This window comes from Podarcis erhardii (assembly GCF_964252035.2).
Source record: "Podarcis erhardii genome assembly, chromosome: 9".
NCBI lineage: Eukaryota > Metazoa > Chordata > Lepidosauria > Squamata > Lacertidae > Podarcis > Podarcis erhardii.
Genome location: NC_138512.1, coordinates 1249201 through 1271420, shown reverse-complemented (window position 1 = coordinate 1271420; position 22220 = coordinate 1249201). Strand labels below are relative to the sequence as shown.

The 22220-nt window shown below is 46.2% G+C and overlaps 1 protein-coding gene across 4 annotated transcripts in view; it reads right to left on the bottom strand.

The window, feature by feature from the left end:
* Nucleotides 1-3562: 3562 nt before the first annotated feature.
* Nucleotides 3563-22220, bottom strand: part of LINGO1 (leucine rich repeat and Ig domain containing 1) — a 96526-nt gene continuing 77868 nt past the window's right edge. For all 4 annotated transcript variants that reach the window (XM_081876292.1, XM_081876294.1, XM_081876293.1 and 1 more), the window contains exon 2: nt 3563-5819. In XM_081876292.1, coding sequence (XP_081732418.1) covers nt 3963-5819 — 1857 coding nt within the window. In that variant the 3' untranslated portion in view covers nt 3563-3962. The remainder of the gene's footprint in view (nt 5820-22220) is intronic.

Below are 22220 nucleotides of genomic sequence, written 5' to 3'. Positions count from 1 at the left end.
TGGCACCTGTTGGAATTGATCATTTGGAATGCTAGGGCTGGCTTAGATAGTCACACCCATCACTTGATCCCCTGTGTTGCAGCCAGATGCATGAACTATATTGTAATAAGAGCCTGCTGGATCAGGCCAAGGGCCCATCTAGTCCAGCCTCCTGTTCTCACCATGGGCAACACATGGCTGTGTGAAACCAGCAAGCAGGATTTGAGCCCAAGAGCTCTCTCTCCTCCTGTGGTCTTCGGCAACTGGGATTCAGAAGCATTGCTGGGGAGGCAGAGCAGAGCCACCATGACTAGAAGTCGCCCATAGCCCTCTGCTCCGCCATGAATCTGTCTAATCCTCTTTCGAAGCCATCCAAGTTGGTGGCCATCTCTGCCTCCTGTGGGAGGGAGTTCCGCAGTTTAACTTCATGCTGCCTGAAGGATTGTCTTTTTTCCTTGTGTTCTATAACATATAAACCAACAATGAATTACAAAAGAGAAAGTTATCCCAACAGACAGGCATTGGAGGTGGCTCTGAGTCTGGAACTGCAAAGCTCCATGTCGACTTCCGTTGCAAGATGGGAATGTGCTTGGGAGGATGGACTGGCATAGGATGTTTGAGGCCACATGCGGGGAATATTAGTTTTAGCCTGAAGTCTGCATTTGCTCGTGGACAACTTTCCAGGGTCCACATGCAGCCATTGCGTAGGGGCCAAGGCAACGCTGGGCAGAGCCACTGGAAGATGCGACTCTTACCTTTGTACAGGCTATAATCCAGAGGCTGCGGTTTCTACACCTGACAAGTGAGAGCCATTGTCGCAGTTCAAGGACACATTCCCGCCAGGGAAGAAGCTTGGGGAGAGTCTGGAGGGCCACACTCACTTCATGTACCTCAGTGCACTTCCTGATGTATGGCTACCTTCAGCTTCTGCTATTTAATACTAACTAATAGCCCAGGGAATAGGAGTATGAAGCCATCACTGGGCTTTCTGCAAAAATATATAAATCCTGCCTTCTCCACCAGTGCAAACACAAGATAGATCTCAGTCATGAGATTTGTTTCACCTGATGCCAAGGACATCCTTGACAGAGGTCTCTGTGAATTCTCTAGGTTTCTTTTGCCCCCCCTCTCAAAAACAAACAAACAAACAAACAAACAAACAAACAAACAAAAAGCATGAGCTACTGTTTCACTTCCAACTCTGCTGCTGCTTTTATCAATGGGGACAGAGCAAGAGTAACAGCCTTGTATCCCTTAGCATCCCCTTGGAGCTGGCTTAGTCATTCATAGCTAGCAGGGTGCTCACTGGCATCCAGATACTGCAGATCTGAAATGTAAATAGATGCCAAGCGGCCAATGCTCTAATGGAGGAGAATGGACAGAAAGGCCCTTGGTGTTTTCATTTTCTTGAAAAAGAACTCTGCTCTCCATAGGAAAGGGGAACCTGGTTCAATTAACTCAGTGAACAGGCCTACCTGGCATTGACAAACAGAGACGAGCTGATAAAGAGAGGCGGCTGGATGTACAGCTGAGAATGAGGATGTACAGCTGAGTTCCATTTATCACAAGCCGCAGCAGCTTCAGATTCAACATTAAGGATGACCTGTGTGAGACAGAGACTTTTGCACCTGCCCCTGCAGCAGCAGAGTGGCATTGCTCACTTTCTTGAGCATCCGAGATGCAATGTAATGATACTGTAATCCTGTACTCACTTACCTGGAAGTAAGTCCACTGAAATCCATAGTGGCTTGCATTTAAGTAGACATATATAGCAGGGATAGGGAAACTTTTTCTGACCAAAGGCCACATTCCTTTTGGCCAGCTTTGGGGTTGGGGCTGTCACATGCCAGCAGAGGAAGGGGGGAGAGCAATGCACACGTGAGAAGGACCATCTATGCACTCACATCCATGCACATGCACCCCCCCCCCCCCGCTCATATTCACCCACACAATTGTTGCACACAATATGAACCACACAATATGAACATACATATTCAAAAGACTTCATCTGTAAAGCTGCAGTCTTAAGCACACTTAGCTGTATGTCCATTTAACTTGGTAAGGCTGACTTCTGAACAGCCATACCCAGGATTGCAAGGTAACCTACAGCAGCCTTAGCTCAGTGGCTGAGCATCTGCTTTGCATGCAGAAGGTCCTGGGTTCAGTCCCCAGTGTCTCCAGGCAGAGAAAGGAATGCCCCTTGTCTGAAATCTGGGAGGGTCACTGCCAGTCAGTATGGACTGTTGGGTTAGACGGTCTGATTCGATATAAAGCCAGTTACTATGCTTATCTGAAGGGAGCTTAAGAAGCTGCCTAATACAGGCATAGGCAAACTTGGCCCTTCAGATGTTTTGAGACTACAACTTCCATCATCCCCGACCACTGGTCCTGTTAGCTAGGGATAATGGTAGTTGTAGTCCCAAAACATCTGGAGGGCCGAGTTTGCCTGTGCCTGGCCTAATACAAGGTCAACTTGGGGGTTCCTTCTAGCCATGACTGTCTACTCTGACTGGCAGCAGTTCCCTAGGGGGCAGGAAGAGAGAGGTTGCTCCTTTTACTGCTACCTGATCCTACCTGAGACCTGCGGGTACAGGGCAGTATGCAAATTTAATTAATTAATTACCAGTAATTTATAATATTAACAACCAGAAATGCTGGAGGACTGAACCTGCGAACTTCTGCATGCCAGGGGTGCCAACTTGAATAAAATATGGGGGGGGGAGGTAAGCCCCGCCCCACATAATTGATCACAGGACGTGACACACACACACCATTTGAATGGCAATGTACATCAATTTTGGGGGAGCCCAGCCACCGCAAATATTTTATGGGGGGGGGATGGGACAAATGGACCTTGCTCCCCAGCCCTTGGCTAAGCCAAAGAGTTTATTCTGAGCCACTAGAGCAATTCTATTCTGGGAGGGTTTCTTCAAGAATGGAGAAGGAACAAGACGCAGAGTAAAGCAGCAGAGCTCTAGGCAAGCTGCCAATAGGGTGTGTCATAGATCTGAATGCTCTCAACACCTCAGAGAAAGTTTTCTGTATACAAGAGACAAGCACATCAGGGACTAATGCTCAATGGGTCTCTTTTCCTTGTGTGCTCATCTAGCATGGGGAGAGGAATCTGTGACCCTCCATGTGTTCTTGAACTCAGACTCCCATCAACCCTCACCATTGGACATGCTGACTGGGACTGATGGCAGCTAGACTCCAAGAATAGCTGGAGGGCCACAGATTCTCAAACCCTGAGCAGGGATTAAAAAACAACAACGCAACAAACTTGGACGAGCATTTAAAAATGGGATGTCCCCACCTGCAGTCAGAGGTAGCACTGCCTGAAATGTTACCACTTTGATTGACCACCTCACCTTGCATAGTGCATAGACAGAAAGGTATAAGAGCAGCACCGGAAGCGGTGCCCTTTGCTATTCAAGGTGCAGGAGCAGTGCCGCCTTTTTGCATCTGCTTGCAACCCAAGGTCAATCAGAGCCAATCCTAGAGAAGCATTAAAAATAAAAATAAAGCAAGCAAGAGCCAGAAACGAAAGTGGACAGATCAAGAAGTCAAGATTTTGCATTCCAACTATCTATAGGAAATAGTTTTTTTATTATTATTTCAAGTTTTCATAAAAATCCATAATTATTGAAATCAAAGTTACAGAGGAAGTTCGTAACTTTCTTTTTTAAATCAATTGTTGTTTTGAATTATTGTTGAATTTCCTGTCATTGTTAGGATCGACACTGGAGTCTGTCAGAATAGGTCCTACAAACATGGGAAGTTCTGGAGACGTCAGCAGAACCCCCCCCCCAAGAGGTCAAGGGGGAAGTGATGCAGGATTGTGGGCCACAGAAGGAGGGTGGGGAGCTGGGTGGAGAGAAGAGAGGTTTGCATGTTTCTTGAACTGGATCTCTTTATTATTAAATCTTTTTTATTAAAAAAACCCACCCACCCACGCCTCTCAGCTATTGCTCTCTCTCCCTTCCTCAGATCATTTTCATGTTGAACTTGCGTGGCGCATCCGCGGCAGAGCTGATGCCGGCATCGGATTTGCGCGGGACATACTCTATTTCGATGTTGTGCTTGGTGTTGCCTTTGCCCCGGCTCCAAAGGAAGAGGAGCACCAGGCAGAAGAGGACGACCCCCAGGAAGGAGATGAAGCCCATCGTGGTGGCAATGATGAGGGTCTTGATGTCAAAGGGGAAAGGCACCGTGGCTCGCGTGCTGTTGGCGTCGCTCTCGTTGGGCTGGTTGGAGATGAAAGCAAAGGTCTTGTTGGGCTGGTGGGGCCAGTCGGGGGAGTAGCTGCGGACGTGCAGGTGGGCCAGCATGGTGTCGTTGCCGCCAGCATTGCTGGCGATGCATAGGTAGGTGCCGTTGTCTTGGATCTGGGCATAGCGCACCTCAAGAGTGCCATCAGGGAAGACGGTGAGCCGCCCATTGGTTTTGGTAGAGATGAGGTGCTTCCTTGGCGAGAGCCACATGATGGTCGGAGGTGGGTCTCCATCCGCACGGCAGATGAACTGGACCGTGTGGCCCTCATCCACAAAGATCTGCTGGGGCTTGCGGTCCCTTATCCGGGACCGGCGGCAGATGAAGTAGTTGGGCAGGAGTGCCTCAGAGAAGTCCTTGAACTCTTTGCCTTGGACAAATTCAGGGGTTGCACAGGTGGGTTGACGCTTGTTGAAATTGAGCCTCCAACGGCGGCGGAAAATCCAGAGAAGCCGGCAGTCACAAGCCAGAGGGTTGTTGTCTATGATGAGAGTCTCCAGATTCCCCACAGAGTGGAAGGCTGACTCTTCCAAGGTGCTCAGGAGGTTGCCTGAAACATTCAAAATGCGCAAGTAGTTCAGGCCCCGGAAAGCGTACGGTTCCACCATGGTGAGCTGGCCACCAACCAGCTGTATCTCCTGAAGCCTGAGTAGATCATGAAGCATGGAGCCTTCGATGGTGATGATGGGGTTGTAGGACAGGTTCAGGAACCTGAGATAAACCAAGTGCCTCAAGGAGACGTAAGGGATGGAAGTCAGGTTGCAGTGGGTGATGGACAAGGATGTCAAGTTAAGCCCGTAGAGGCAGTTGGATGTCATGGTATCTAAGTAGGGCCAGTGTGAAATCTCCAGAACCTTGAGTCTGTAGAGCCTCTTAAATGAGTAATCCCTGATGGCGTTGATGTTCAGGTGGCGCAACCGCAGCACAATCAAGCCGTGCAAGTGAGAGAGAGCTTCTGTGGGGATGGACGTCAGGTTGCATTTTTCCAAAGTCAGCTGCTCTAAGCTGTTGAGGCCGCTGAAGGCCCGGTGGGAGATGTAGACCAGGTCATTGTCCCCAACCTCCAAAGACTTCAGATTGTACAAGTCCTGGAACATATAATCCAGGAGGATCACAATTTTGTTCTCGCTAATGTCCAACTTGGTGAGATTGCTGAGTCCAGTGAACACCCCGAGTGGGATGAGTTTGAGCCTGTTGCTCCTGAGACCCAGAGTCCTGAGGTTGAAAAGGTTATTGAAAGCCCCCGGCTCAATGGCACTGATAATGTTCTCGTTTAACTCCAGCTCCTCCAAGTGAGGAAAATTGGCAAATTCATCCTGGTTGAGAGTCTTGATGCGGTTCTTTCCCAGGTCCAAGAGCTTTGTCTCCGTGGGGATGCCCTCAGGGACAGCCAGGAACCGCTTCCGGTGGCACAGCACCGAGCGCTCCTGGGCAGAACAGTCACAGCGGGGTGGGCAACCTGTGGCAGAGCCTGAGAGGATGGATCCCAACATCAAGATGAGAATGGGCTGCCAGCAGGCCAGGATTGGGCTATACATGCTCAACTCGCCCACCACCATCCTATCTTTCACCTGCAGGCAAGAGAAACAAGAGGAGGTGTTAGAAACAGAATGGACATGAACTCACCAGGTGACATGATACTGTTGATATCTACGAAAAACCTGAGAGAGTTGATAGGGAGGCAATGTTTTAAAAACTCACAACTCCCTGCAGACTGCTAGCAGAGGAGCTAGCTATGCACTGAACTTGATGGCACATTCAAACAGGCTACACAAAGACACCTCTGCATGCTGCAGGCCTGGACAATGTGCTTGCCCCCTGCAATTGATTCTTAGGCATGTTCTTGGAAGTATTTGGGGGCAATATCTCTAATAGGCCATTTGTGGTGTGGAAAAATATCTTAGCACATTTTGGGGGAAGTGGGGTTTGGGGCCTGAGATCAGTAAGCCTTAGGTGGGCTTGACTTCCCCCTACTCCAAACTACATCAGAAGCAGGTGGAAACTTGACCAGTGTCCTGAGGTTCCGTGGCAAGGATCAAACCATCCAATCCCAAACCTCATTTGTGAAGCACCAGCATCTTTTAGGCTGTGGAACTAAGGAGGGAGGCAGGGAATCTGCCAGTGCAATTAAGGTTTAGCTGCATGACCATGAGGGGAAGAAGAGTGCTTGAAAGCTGCTGTTAATATCCTTTGCCAGATCAAGGTGATCCTGTGAAACTCATTGGAATGCAAAACCAATGGCAGCAAGGAGGTAGTTTGCTCTCTGCCACCCCTGTCTCCTTCCCAAAACTCCCCCAAAGCTGCAGCCCACAAACCTGGCAAGTAGGATTGGGTAATATATGGATATATCTTCCAAAACTGGTTTGAAGTTCACATTGTGATAATTGTTTCATAATATAAGTCACCAGCTAAACACTGCAAACCTCACAATATCACCTACTAAACATTGCAATCTACCACATAACGATGGGACTATACAAACAGGACAATGTCCAGGCAACTGTTACTACTTAGGGGTCTAAAATGGATACATGACAATATTATCAATCATCACACACTCAGTTTCATCAGCAGGCAAGCCAAAATGCACCCAAATGAGACTTTCGGTTTAGGGCTTTGCTGCCAAATGGTGGTATTCAGGACAATCCAAAATACGGTGAGGAGTCATAGTGAATACAAATAATCTGCCACAAGCAGCAGAAGCCTGGTGGCGGCAGAATCAACAACCGGGGGAGGGGGGAGCAGTGGCAGCTTGCGAGGCCTTGTTGTGGTGGCAGCAGTAGCGGCAGCCTGCAAGGTCTTGTGGCAGTGGCAAAGGCGGTGACAGCCTGGAAGATCTTTTCATAGCGATGACCATTGTGGCGGCCTGCGAGACCATGCGGTGGCAGCAGGAGATGCTGGCAGAAGCAGAGGCAGCCTGCGAGGCCTCGGTGAGGCAGGCTGCCACAGCTTCTGTCACCGCCTCCCACTACCACCAGGAGGACTTGTAGGCCACTGCCACTACTATTGCCACCATCTGCTGTCGCCACCGGAAGGCCTCTCAGGATGCCGTTACTGCCGTCACCTCCTGTCACTGCCGTGAGTCACCACAGGCCTCTGCATAGTTCCTCCCTTATCGCAATGTTGAAAACCAGTTATCGCCCAGCCCTACCGGCAAGTGCTGAGGGACTGCTTTGCAGTCTACTCATATATTAGGATAACAGGCTCCACTAATGAAAGCCCCACTACAGAACTGAGATGCGTATGAATGACGGCAGCTCCTAGCTTAGCAGGCAAGAGGAGTTGTGGGCCGTCATCCAAATGGATGACACACACAACCTTCTCCCCCTTCCCCCTGAAGCCATTCTTCAACTGCCTTGGAGAAGTTAAGAGCCAATGGACACCTTTAACACAAAAAGGTGGTAGACCAAGCATCCACCAGATGTTCCTCCCATCCTCCATGACCACTGGCCATGCTGGTTGGGGTTGTTGGGAGTTGGAGACCAATAGCATCTGGACTCCAGCTCCAGTCACTCTGGGCAGCTTCCAACACATACGAAAACATAATAAAACACCAAACATTAATAATAACAATCTGATCTGCAATAACAGGCTTCCTCAACCTTGGCCCTCCAGATGTTTTAAGACTACAATTCCCATCATCCCTGACCACTGGTCCTGCTAGCTAGGGATCATGGGAGTTGTAGGCCAAAAACATCTGGAGGGCCGAGGTTGAGGAAGCCTGTGCTAAGACTTCCAGATGGTGCCATGCTGCACTCCATGAGCTGTGGTCATTGCTCTGAATGCTCCACAATGTTATTAACATCAAAATGCCAACCCTGTCCACCCCCCATTCAATCTGGATTTGCCATTTCTGAGGAAAATCCAGTAAGTAACAAAACAAAACAAAACAAAACAAAACAAAACAAAACAAAACAAAACAAAACAAAACAAAACAAAACAAAACAAAACAAAACAAAACACTATGCCCAATTGTGTTAGCAACAGTTCATTGGCAAATTAAGTGCCTGTCCAGAAGCACACAGGGATCATTTGCTGAAGTGGATTCCATCAGCCCCAGGCAATAGCCAGGGATGGTGGCAGTTTGAGTCCAACTACCCCTGGAGGCCTTGGCATCCTCATGCCCTCCATACTGCAAAGTAAGGTGGGAGGGTGGCAGTGCTGGAGCTCGAGAGGTCTAGGAGTGGAGCTGCCATAAGGAGGGACATTCAGCCCTTCCCCTCCATGGACTTGGTTCCTCCTTCAGAGGAGGGGAAGAGTGAAATCATTCTCCCCAATCACAGTCACGAGGGGCGGGGTTTGCACTCCTGGAAATCCTATCAGCTCTGAGGGCAGCTGTTTCTTACCTGTTCTTTGGTTTGCTGCATTGGCTAAATAAAGCAAGTTCCACCTATATCTTGGAATATATTGATCAATTGTCCCATATTCTGGATTGTGCAGTTTCAGACTGAATGGCTGGTGGGGCTCTTCTGAACATCCCTTTTATTTGTTAACAGCCCTGAAATTACCAGAGGTGCAGAATGCTGCTCATAAACTCTCCAGGAAGCAAGTTAGAATTGTGTGCTGCATCAGGAATTTATTGGCAGAAGTGAAGCAGCAGGACTGCAAATTAAGAGACAGGCCCCTGAGGTCAGTAAGGCTGTGGATATTGCATCTGGGGAGGACAGCATTTATGGGGCCCACTCCTTTGCAGCCAAGATGGCTTGTCTGGGCTTTCTCATTCTGCTCCCGTTTGATAGGAGTTCTGTATTCAAATGGTATTTTACAGATTCAAGCTCAATCTCACGGGAAATGAGCAGCTTTATCAGCTTAAAATAGGATGTAGATCTTTTCCTTCCGAGAAAGAGAGAGAAGACATTCTCAATTCTAAGAAGTAAGTAGTTTGACAAATGCAATGACTTGAGGGATTTTTGCTAGAAGTGTTCTGCATTATGTTTCCAAAGCTAATTGTAATGGTTCTAGGGGTTGCTCGTGCGTAAGTTGTCGCCACACCTGGCTGAGTCACCTGGGTGAACCCTTTCTGTCCGGACAGCCATTCACCCGTGGCTCTCTCAATAGCTGGCAGAATCCGTCAGTGGGCGTTTCTTGAACTTCTTCCAGCAAGGCAGTTCTTTGACGCCAAGTCTCCGCCTACTCTCCCTGCGTGGAAGTCTTCTGCGCAGGGAGGGTGTGGGCAGTGGAGGACCCATGCTCTCCCCGCTGGTCTCTGGCGAGGAGTCATGGAGCCTCCTCACCAATTCCCCCATCTGCCCCCCTTCTCCACTGGTGCTATGCTGATTTCCTTCCCCCACAGATGGGCTGCCTCTCTCCCTCCTGGGACGCTCTCCGGCATCCCTCTGGAGCCCTCCCTCCTCCTCTGGCTCCGATGGCAGTTCCCTGACACTAATGTTCAAGGATACCTTAATTTTAAATTATGAAATGTTGTTGTACTGTGGATCACTCTTCTGGCTTCCTTGCTGTTACTAGGCTAGAGTACAAACACACGAATAACCTGCTGGGTCAGGGCAGTGGTCCATTTAGTCCAGCACCCTCTTCTCATAGGGGCTGAACAGATTTCTGTGGGAAACCTGCAAGCAGGACTCAAGCACAAGAGCCCTCTCCCCTCCTGTGGTTTCCAGCAAGTGATATTCAGAGCAGAGCCACCCTGGCTACTAGCCATCAAGAGTCCGTTCCTCCATGCATTTGTTTAATAGTAATGCACATGCTAAACTCAGCTTCCTGGAGTCACCGATTTCGCACATGCTACTCATGCGCTGCTCCCAGAAAGAGGCAAGTCCATTTGAAAGGCAAATGAGCCAGGAGAGAGCTGAGCCACCAAGAATCCCTGCCAAGGGACGGCACTGCATCTGATACATAAAGTTATTTGGGAGAAGTTATGGCTCTGTCAAAGCGGCCTTTCCTTCCCCGCCATAAACAAGCCCACTGCCTTGCCAGAGGGATGCTGAAACCTCCTGTCACATTGCTTCTGGTGCCTCCATCTTCTTTTCTTTTTTAAATGTTGCCCCAGCTGTTACAAAGGATTGCATCCGTTAATATCACACATTATGACGCTTCCACTCATCACCTCCACTGGCTGTGTTTATCTCTGTTGTTATGCAGATGCTCAGCGTTTGCTTTGGCTAATGCTATTTACAGCTGCTTCTGAATATATGCCACACATTACTTTCAGTGGTTAGGAGATACATCTTTGCATTACTCCTGTAAATTACTCTCCTCCCCTACCCCAGTACTATTTATGGCTCTTGGATACACCCTAAACATTGTTTTCATAGCTTCTGCTTATAAGTGTCATTTTGCAGAAATGTATGGCCTGCACTTAACTTCCCTTCCCTTCCTTGAAAATTATTCAAACATTTTTGTAAGTTGCAAGGTTGGGAAGTGATGGGTGAACCACAAATCTGTCCGTTTTCCAACCCCCTGCCAAACCCAAGGTCTTGTGAACCAGGGCTGTCCTGGCCAATGCAGACTAAGGAGTTAATTATGGTTTTACTCTGCTGAATTCCTTCTTCACAGGGTTAGTCCCAAACGGGATCTTCCTTCTCCATAACTCCCTTGGCAGTGCTCTTTGTGGTTGATACGGAAAGGGGGGGGGATGTCTTCTTTACCTTCTTCTTCACTACAATATATCCATTTATTCCCAATTGTCAATGTCAAAAGGGACTAAAATCTATAATCCCTCAAGCAAGGTGTCAAGACCCTAATCCTGTCAAATCGCTCTGATCAGCCTTTCCTCCAGGCAATGTCAGGTGGCAGACTGGACCATTGTCTTCTCATCCCCAATACTCAGGAAGTGTTTATCTGCGCATATCTCCGACTCTGCATATTCCCCCCTCCTTCCTCCATATGTTAATCTGTGTAACCCAACCTCCCTTTAATATATTCATGATGTAATCTGTGTAACCAAACCTCTCTTTAATGTATTCATGACGTGTTTTGCACTGTATTCTGGGACATGGAGGGAGTTTCAAAAACTCATGTCACCCCTTTCTCACTGTTCAATCTCGTCTTGAACCTGTTGCGCAATAAACTTGGATCTTCTGCACCTTGCTCCTGCCCGGCTGAGCTCATTTTCCTCCGCAGGGACCCACGGACTTAGTCCGATGAGCTGGGTGGCAGAGCAGCCTCGCACGCAGATTTTGCCGTAACAGTTGGCGCCCGAACGTGGGGCATGCGGTTCTCCCGCGTTGCTGACCGGGGCCCCCGAAATCTTCAGCCGGCACCAGGCCATTTTGCCTGGGAAGATCCTTTGGACCCCCAGCCATCTTCCGGGCGGTAATCGAAAGCCCCAGGAGTTCAGCCAGGGAGCAAAGAGGGATCCAGCCGGCTTATTCATCGACCCCGGGATCATCATAGAAGATGCGTGAGTATAAGGAAAAGGAAAACCCAGTGCACTGGTGGGAAAGGGGTGGAAATCTCCTGGCAAATGAATTCTCTGCCCTCCTCTCTATCGCTCCTTCTCGCCTGTCTCTTGGTCCAATTGGTGAGAGAGACCGTGGACTGCTGCTCGACCCAAAAGGGGGGTTCTGAGCTCTATCTCTTTCTCCTCTCAAACCCTCCAGTCAGGCGCACCAACTGAGAGTCTGAAAGTAAGACGGAGAGACCCGACTTGAAAAACAGCCGACTCTCCGCAACGGGCATCTCAGTTGAAAGCAAGGGGCTGGAGTTCTTCTTCCGAACTTCCCGAGCATCCTCACCGAGGGGGCAGGAAGGGGTCTGGCTTTCTGTATCAATCCCAGCCGCACTGGTCGGTGCCACGTAACACGTGTATCGTGCGTGAGCCCGCTTCCAAAAGCAAGGGGGATTTTCAGTTCGAAATTCTATTCAGGGATCACCCGATCTGGCACCGCATGGCGCGGGCGTTCAGTAGGACCCCTTTTCCTGAGATTGCGACGATAGGTAGGAGGTTGCCAGGAGGGATAGCCCATGAGGAATTGGGCGGGATCGGCAGAGTGGAAAAGGACCCCAGGTTATTGAATAGGAAATAGGAAAGAGTAGAGAAAGGAACCGAGTGGGTAGAGCTCGTTAAATTGTTAGGAAGTTGCCAAGCAACAAGGAAAAGGAAAAACCCTAAATAGCCCCCTGTACAAGTTACCCAAATCCTAATCAACCCCTCTCTTTCTCCCTTCTCTATCCCAGAAAAAAAGAAAACAACAACAAAAAGCAACAACAACAACACATGCATATATAAAGGGGTACCCAGTCAACTAAGCATTGTGAGCCCTGCCAGTTTGGTTAACTGGTGGTGTTTGAAGAGGCAAGGAGGCACTTAAAACCATGTGGGACCTTCCTACTAATTTCACTTAATAACTCCTTGCAATAACCAACTAAAGGATGAGAATATATATGTTTACATGTTGTCTGTTATGTGTGTTGTGTGTTAATACATATATGAGAATATGTGTGTTTACATTGTCTGTTATGTGTGTTGTCTGTTCCTTCTGTCTCTGACAGACTGCCTTTCTTAAGCGCGCATAGTTTAAACTGCAAGCTTGCTTCAAAATTTAAATCTAAGGAAGCCATGCTGGACCTTATCAGTCCTAAATAAGACAAAATGAGAATGAAGGGTGCAAATGTTTACCCCACCTCTTGCTTTGCCGCAACTTTTCAGATTGTGAGTCTACAGTCTATTTTGGAATGTGAATGTTTCTAATGTTTCTGGAATGTGAATGTTTCTAATGTGAATTAGATGTTTCTGCTGCAAAAGCGTAGTTGAGCACAACTGCTCTCTCAAGCTAAAATGCAGTGTATTTATTTCATGAAGCACATAAAAGGTAGAAGCTTTGATAGACAACAATTGTCTATCTATAGAGTCCAGTCCTGATACCAGTCTCTAAGATCAACCAGGGTTTCCTGGCTTCTTATTGGAAAATACTTCCCCCACTTGTTTCTGTCTCTTTCAGGTCCCCCCCCCTCCTTCTTACTTCTGTGCCAAGTGAATTTACTCTTGAGTAAGCTTCCTTCAACAAGGGAGGGGGCACATTATTTGCTAAAAGTACCCGACATCTCACCTTCCTATGTATCGTTATTTAAAAATCGTAGTTAGGCGTACTATTCCTATGCAAGTTCAGAGACATTAAATCAAATCCAGGACTGGTTTTATTATTTGAGTGGGTATATCAACTGAAATAACCCTATGCTTATAAAATATTCTCTCCCAGATTCTCTTCCTATCTTATCTTAGGAAACTGTTCTTCCTTTAGAGGGTTCTGTATAAAGCTGGATACTTTTATTTTCCTCTTCCTTAGTACATGATAGGAGCATTGAGTGTGCTCTCTTCCCCAGTAGTGCCTGTGTACATAGGTATGTGTGTGTCTCTTTGGTAGTACAAATCTTGCTGTGAAATCTTGCTGTGAACCCTATATTTCGGAGGGTTGGACTAGATGACCCCAGGGTCCCTTTCAACTCTCCCAATTTGTGGCTGTGTGGAAGGACATGTGTCCGCAAGCATTGCAGGGTAATTCTTAAATTCTGGTGTGGTGATGGAGTTGAAATTCAGCCTAGCTTTGCTTTTTAGTTTTAAAAGGTGGGAGGTGAAGCTGTGATGTTTTGAAGCACAACTGGTAATATCAAGCATTTGAGTGATTACAGTGTTTATCATTTTGTCTACTATTTAAAAATCAGACTTCAAAGTCAATTCAAAGTTTAAACACATACAAATACATATGGGCCTTGACCAATCCTGTAAATAAAGGGGCAGGAAAATTTTTGTCTGCAAATGGTAAGGCCGAAATAACTTAGAATGTTAAAAAATCCTATGAATTCTGACTCTCTGGCCTCTCTGGCCATTTTTTCCCATATATAAGGGCGTGGCATTGTTCCGCGAATGGCCAGAGGGATATTAGCCCTTTCCTGTACATAAAGGAAGCAGTTGCTTTGCTTGGGCTGAAACTGCTAGCTTTTGTTGGTGAATACTTCAATTGCTGAGTTTCTCTCTTTTGTTTTAAATCTAACCCTCTTTTAAAATCTACTCCTTACCCTTCCCTTATTCAAATTCTAATTTTGCCAAAAGATGCAACATTTCAATAGTATAAAAGGTTTGCTGAGACATGAACTCCACACATGCACAGAGACTAGATCAGCTATAAAAAAAAAGATAGGAAAAGAAGAGAGAGAGAGAGAGAGAGAGAGAGAGAGAGAGAGGAAGGAGGGGGAACTGTAGGGGGGGGGAGAGGAGGTTTATGTAAAACTTGGAACCATTGAGAGAAATCACCCTTAATGTGTCCCAAGTTTGAAATCTTAACATGCCAAATTCTTTTCACAGGTAAATATCAAAGCATTCCACCCCTCAATGGGATTTAAATCACGGACTTTGTGTGCATTTTAACAGGATATGTGAACCCCCGATAACAAAGTGTTTGTCCCTTCTTCTCTCCCACAGCAACTTTCTTTCCTGTTCTGTGAAACAAGTCTGAATCCCTGCTGTATTAGTGACTTCCATCTCTTTGTGGCTTTGACACTTTAAGTTACAAATAATCTCTTTTCATTTATTTAATCAGTTTTTCCATGATGTCTATGAAATTAATCGAAGCACAACCAAACATTGTTTGTGGAATGGTATTTGTTTACCTTTTTGCCTGAGTATTATTATTTTTGGTTCCTCATAGGCCATTGTGTGTGTGTGTGTGTGTGTGTGTGTGTTTTACTTTGGGGACATGTCCATCACATTGAAAGTCATTTTCATCAAGTGAATTTTAAGCCTTTTTCCATTGTTTTCCCATTTTTTAGTCCAGTAGTAATCTGTGTAGTTTTGATAATATCTTTGTATTATTTAATAATAATTCTTTTCTGAATCTGATGTCTTTCTTGTATTGTTTATAGTTCTCTTTCTCTACATGTGGAGTAATTTTTTATTTCATAATATGAAAAAACAACAAAAAAACTAAGTGAAGGAAAGCAAACAAACTTAGCAGATAATAACAGTAATTATATGAAAATGTGATAATAATATTAAAATGAGTAAAATGCTTAACATGCTAAGATTTTATTATTTGCAGCTAATAACTCAAGGAGATTTTCTTGGGGAGGGGGTTTTTGCTCCTCCCTTTTCTAACTGTCTTTTAAGTCCCTAAAAAACCCTAACCCCTTACAGGATATCACTTCTACAGATGTGAAATGATGAAAAAGCAGCAACAACCCCTCAATTCAGTTCTTCGCCATCACAAGACCTGCAACAGACACCAGAGTTTTCAAAATGCCCACAGCTATCTCTTTCAAAGGATATAGACTGCCGGGGGAGTGGGGCTGAAAAAGGGGGGTGGAGTTGAATTGCAAGGACATTTTCTGACTTTTGAACCTCAAGATACATACATAAAATATCTCAATTGTCTCAAGATATGCAACTGATATTTAATTAGTTTGTTTTGTATTATGTGTTATTACGTAGGAATGTTGAAATGTGTCTTGACAGTTTGTTATTTCCACAAGTGGGGGGGGGGGCTATTTTTTGTGTGTAATTGTTTTTATGTTTAATGTCTTATTCCTTACACCCCAGTGGAGGATTCTCATACATTTTATGCTTTTTTACAGATCAGGCTATTATGTAGTCCAATGTTTAGAATTAGATAAATTTATAACCACATTTCGTTGTTTCACCTGGCACTCCGCCAACTTCCCTACCCATTTTAAAATGTGCTAAAACTCACTTTACCAAGGAGAAGCTTCTAAGATACATGAAGGTGGATATGCTTTGGTTTAGCAGGAATGATCCCTTATAGAGTTAAATTGACTTATTTGGACAAGTGCCCTTTTTACGAATGGTTTTCTTTTAACAGATTGGTTTGAAGAGTTAAGAACCATGGGGCAAGATAAATTCAAATTGGACCCAGTGTGAATTGGGCAAGTGTATCCAGGCTGCAATTAGCTTTTGGTCCTTTTAAGTGCAAGTGAGCAACTTCCCATGACTGCAAGACCTGAGCCTACAATAATAAAACCCCATAGGAAGGCCAAGGCATAGACATTTCTCTCATGACGTGTCCAAAACCTGTGCCAGCTGTGATGGGTGCCAGGCAACATGGTTAATATGAAAGCCCTAAGTGGATTCACCAGGGATTGCCACTACTGTGACACCATGCCGGTGTGAGACCACAGAAGAGCTACCTTGACACCTGAGAACACAAAATGGCGGGGGGCAAAGCAAACTGCATTTTTTTTCCAGTCAATAGTGGACCTTCCTACTAAATGTAAAGTATAGACCACTACTGAACAAAATACAACAGGTGTTCCTTTATGGGATATCCTATATCCAACTATCTGCACTACTATACTTGCAAATGACCTTAAGAGGCATGGCTTGCAAGTCCCCTTCAGGTTTGCACAAACCCACACATCTGGTACGGTAGATACAAAGTTATTATTTAGTGCATATCTATATAACATACACATACATTGTATTGGTCCGTGTTGCTCCCTCCTTTGCTGCCCTGCTCAACCCACCTCCTTTTCCATTGGGCCTATTCCCACTCACAGGGCACCCCTACCTTCACCGAGATCTAGGGTGCGGAGAAAAGATTTGCAAGTTCTTACAGAACTTTAATGCAAATCTATCTCCGAATGGGGGACTGATACGGAAAGGGGGGGGCATGTCTTCTTTACCTTCTTCTTCGCTACAATATATCCATTTATTCCCAATTGTCAATGTCAAAAGGGACTAAAATCTATAATCCCTCAAGCAAGGTGTCAAGACCCTAATCCTGTCAAATCGCTCTGATCAGCCTTTCCTCCAGGCAATGTCAGGTGGCAGACTGGACCATTGTCTTCTCATCCCCAATACTCAGGAAGTGTTTATCTGCGCATATCTCCGACTCTGCATATTCCCCCCTCCTTCCTCCATATGTTAATCTGTGTAACCCAACCTCCCTTTAATATATTCATGATGTAATCTGTGTAACCAAACCTCTCTTTAATGTATTCATGACGTGTTTTGCACTGTATTCTGGGACATGGAGGGAGTTTCAAAAACTCATGTCACCCCTTTCTCACTGTTCAATCTCGTCTTGAACCTGTTGCGCAATAAACTTGGATCTTCTGCACCTTGCTCCTGCCCGGCTGAGCTCATTTTCCTCCGCAGGGACCCACGGACTTAGTCCGATGAGCTGGGTGGCAGAGCAGCCTCGCACCCAGATTTTGCCGTAACAGTGGTCAAGAGCTGAGGAAGTTGCTCTTCCAAGGGACATGCAGAAACCAGTTTGTGTTGCATGCCAGTCTTACAGCAAGAAATTTGGTCAATGCTTAAACTTTTACCAAATCCAGAGGTGAATGTCAGAAAATTCTGATGAGTAAATTTGAGAGCCAGCTGGGTGCTTTCCGTAGATGTCCAAATGCCAGGCCAGAATCAGAGGGTGGCAAGGCTAAGCAGGGCTAAGAAAAAGCTTTCTGACTCAACAATGCAATTGTTCTAATTTTGCATGGAGCATTCTAGAAGGCCAGTTAAGGCTATCAATGTCTGGATAAGGCTAAGTCACCCAAACCCTCTCTCAAATGAGAGATAAGGGTAAGGCTGTGACCATGGCTAGTAACCCAGTGGCCATGTCCTCCCTCCTCTGAATACCAGCTGGTGGGATGCCCAAGTGGCTGAGTTGCTGTTGCTCTTGGGCTTTGCTTGTGGGCTTCCCATCCATACCTGTGGGTCCCTGTGAGAGGAGGCTGGATTTGGTGGTCCAGCAGGGCTCTTCTTATGTTCAGTGGCAGGAGTGTGGGAATTATATCTTTGTATTAGTGATGTTGCTGCAATTCATAGAGCTCTCTGGTTTGCTATATTAATTTGCCCAGGCTTAAACGCTGGGCTCTGCTAAGAGTCAAGCCCCATTTCCCCAGAAGGACTCTGGCTCAGAATATTCCACCAGATTCTGAGCATGTGCACTCAGCGCTCAGCAGATCTAGTGGTCAAAGATCTAGATCACTCTTGAGATCAGGGTGGGGGCAGACTTTGATGGTGGTTTTTAAAAATAGAATGCCAGCATCTCCCCAACCCAAGCCGGGTGCAAAAGAAATAAAGAACAAGAATCAAGAAATAAAGAACAAAAAATAGCTCAGTGTTAGAGCATCTGCTTTGTGTGCAAAAGGTCCCAGGTTCCATCCCCTGCATCTTCAGGCAGGGCTGGAAGAGTTCCTTGCCTGAAACCTTAGAGAGCTACTGCCGGTCAGTGTACATTGAAGGAGCTAGATGCACCAAAGGTCTGATTCAGTATAAAGCAGCTTCCTATGTTCCTAGGGTGCCTCTGAGCCTAGGAATTTGTTTTCAGTACCAAAACTGAGCTGAGCTTGCAGTCATTGCACACAAAAAGTCTGTGCTTGGGTATATATATATATCAGTTTATTACAGTCATAGACCAGCAGTCAGAGAATAGAATATTAAGTGGATAAAAAACAAAACTGATAATTAAAACAGATAAAAAAAACTAAAAACAAATTAAAAACATTCAGTAAAACAGACAATTAAAACAATGTACAACAATGAATTTAGACACACTGTGCAACAATAAACTATCCCAGGGAGTTGACTCAGAGTCACCCATGGAACCGGGTTTGGGGATTTTCATACCGGACTCTTTTGAGTTGGGCGATGGTCTGCATCTACAGATTTGCACACAGAATCTGGCGACCATCCAGGTCTTCTTCTGGTCTTTGCCTAACAGCAAAAGGTCAAATTTTTGCTTTTGTGGGAGGTCGGTGAGCCTCACCAGTAGGGGATCAATGAACTTACTGCGTGCCTCTTCGTAAAAGGGACATTTAAAGAACAAGTGTTCTGGGCTTCCTATCTCTCCCAATGGACAGGAGCAAAGTCTCTGGGCATAGGGGACTTTTCTAAAGGCTCCATCCAGGACCGGCGAGGGAAAAGCCGTGCTTCTGGCAAGTGTAAAAGCCCTTCTTGCGTTTCTAGATACGAGAAAGGAGAGATATGGTGCCGGTGCAGCTATGTATCTCTCAATTTCTCCAATTTTATAGTCGGGGCACCTTCTGTGCTTGGGTAGTTTTCTCCATTTCAGCATCCTAATAATGTTGTTGCTGCTGCTGCTGCTGGGGCTAAACCACTGGAAGTCTGAAACCTTTGCTGATCTATTGCTGGTTGCTCAGCAGATCTAGCAGGATATCCCAATCCACCTTCTGTGGAAGACACATGCAATGAAGATCTTCCATGTTAGCCTTTACTCTTAAGGAGCTATGTGAACTGCAAAACCAGCTGTTTCACAGGCACAGGCACAGAAACAGAAATTATTAATACAAACCACATGCTTTTGATTAAAATTTAACAGATGTTCTGTGACCAGGCCATGCTGCTGCAGACTACGTTACCAAGCCAAGGATGAATGTTTTCCAAGACAGCGGGTAAAATCTCAAGCCATTTCCAAACTCCCAAGTGAGCAGCATTTGCTCCTGAATCATTCACACATCCCACTTCTTTCTGGCTCATTGAGATCACTGAGGAACTCCAAAATCATGGAACTGCCCAAATATTAACCTCCTACAGGTTAAAATGTGTTTACTGCGCTAGGGATGTAAACATCAAATCATACTTCCTACCACAAAACGAAGTCACTTTTCCCATTGGTCCTCTAAATAATTGCCATTAAATGTCAACATTCACCACATTTCCAACACTATGACACACTACAACTCTTCCAGCATTGAAGGGGGTTGGATTAGATGACACTTGGGGTCCCTCCCAACTCCACAATTCTAACTAGCTTTCACCATGTGGTTCTTTTCTTCTCTTATGGATTATTGAAAAGTTTTTAAGACATTTACAACAGAAGTATCTTCTCCTTTAAGGAATAAAAATATCGCTTTTTCATAAAAGGTCAGAAGACCTCAAACAGTTGCAACACCTGAGCAACAGCTTAGGAACCACAGGCTTGCTCGGAGGCTTCTCTTTACTGGCTTGGGGTTAGAACACCTGAAAACATGGCAGCTTGCTGTTAGGCTGTGCTTTATCTAGACACCTCCGCATGCTTTGGCAGGGGAGAACTTGCGCACACCTAGGCACTTCACTTCACTTCAGCATGCTTTAGCAGGGTAGGACTCTGGTATGCCTAAGAGGATGGCAGGAAGTGGCTCTATCACTTGAGTAAATGTGTGAAAGCATAGGAACACACTTCCTTATTTGGGTAAATGTAATTAAGAGTGATGGTCCCTGGATTTAGCGGAATGGGAGATGTCAACAGGGGAGGAGAGTTTAATATTTTAATTAGGTGGTCATGATAGGCTGTAACCCCTGCACACCCCCAGCCAATGGGGGACAGGGGAGGGACCTTTTTGCTCAAGGGATGGTGATATAAACTTGTGTTTTTCTGAAATTGGGTGTGCCTGCTTTTGGGACACCCAATTCTTGCAAGAAACATTCATGTAATCAATAAAACTTTTTGTTGCTTCACCAATTTTGCTCAGATTTTATTTTGAGGGTCTCAGGACCCCAGGCGTTTTTATATCTCACTCCCTTTCCCCCACTTGGTGATACAAGAAATGCACCTCCTGGAAGTAGACGGACCACAATGCCCCATGGCATTAACCTTCATCTGATGGTAGATGATTGGCCACTGGGTATGCTGACTGGGGATGATGGGAGTTGGAGTCCCACAGTTCCTGGAAGGCCACAGGTTCTCGGTCCCTGCATGAAAGTTATATACTGATCAAACTAGGATTATAAGTCATTCATATACTGGTTGGCTGACACTTGTATTTCCCACGCCAACCAAGGTTTAAATTGGGAGCCATCTGTGAGAAGCTTTTTCCTCCTATGCTACAGGTCTCATGCCTTTCTAAGGAGGCCTCTCCATTTAAGAGCCACTCCCATAGTTAAACCAAGCCAACACGCTTCTGAGTTGGGGGGAACCAACTGATCGCCCATCACTGGCAGAGGAATCATAGAATCATAGAGTTGGAAGGGCCATCGAGTCCAACCCCCTGCCAAGCAGGAAACACCATCAGAGCACTCCTGACATATGGTTGTCAAGCCTCTGCTTAAAGACCTCCAAAGAAGGAGACTCCACCACACTCCTTGGCAGCAAATTCCACTGTCAAACAGCTCTTACTGTCAGGAAGTTCTTCCTAATGTTTAGGTGGAATCTTCTTTCTTGAAGTTTGGAGCCATTGCTCCGTGTCCGCTTCTCTGGAGCAGCAGAAAACAACCTTTCTCCCTCCTCTATGTGACATCCTTTTATATATTTGAACATGGCTATCATATCACCCCTTAACCTCCTCTTCTCCAGGCTAAACATGCCCAGCTCCCTTAGCCGTTCCTCATAAGGCATCGTTTCCAGGCCTTTGACCATTTTGGTTGCCCTCCTCTGGACAGGAAGAGGTGTGCGGGGGGAGCGCACTGCCCCTGGCAGTGCAACCCCGGCAGGGTGCCATCACGGCTGCCCCCCTGCCCGTGCTGGGCACCATGCACCTACGGGCAGCACGCCCCACCCCGGGACGTGCGCCAGCCCCGCCCCGCCTGCTCTCCGCCCCCCAGTGCCGGAGCATGAAGCTCCGCCACTGTCGCCCATGAGATGCAGCTGGGAGAGCCAGAAAACCCTCCAAAGGCATCACCGGCTTTCCTGCAAGCAGCTGAATCAACATCTCACTTGCTTTAATCCTCTGGAGCAACATATGGGGTGCAGCCAGCAACCCGCAACCTCTCACCTACTTCTCATCCCAAAGGAGCAAGAGGAAAATCTGTTTCAGTTTAACACCTTCTGTTCTTGTGATATTCACTGGGGACATTTATTTTCCAGATAAGAGGGTATTACTTTGCACAAACCTAATTAAACTTCTTTTGCTTTCGAAAAGGGAAAAGAACAAACAGACACCTTCTTGGAATTAGCCAAGACAAAGAAAAAGATCATCCCAGACAATTAATAAATGTGCCTGTAATTGTGACTACAATACAGCAGGTAGGACTCTAGCATCTTTAAGGCCTTGTTTTGCCATGGCTGGGAATGGGGAAGAAAGTCAATTCAGATTGCATTTAAAGGTAAAGTTACCTAATTCAC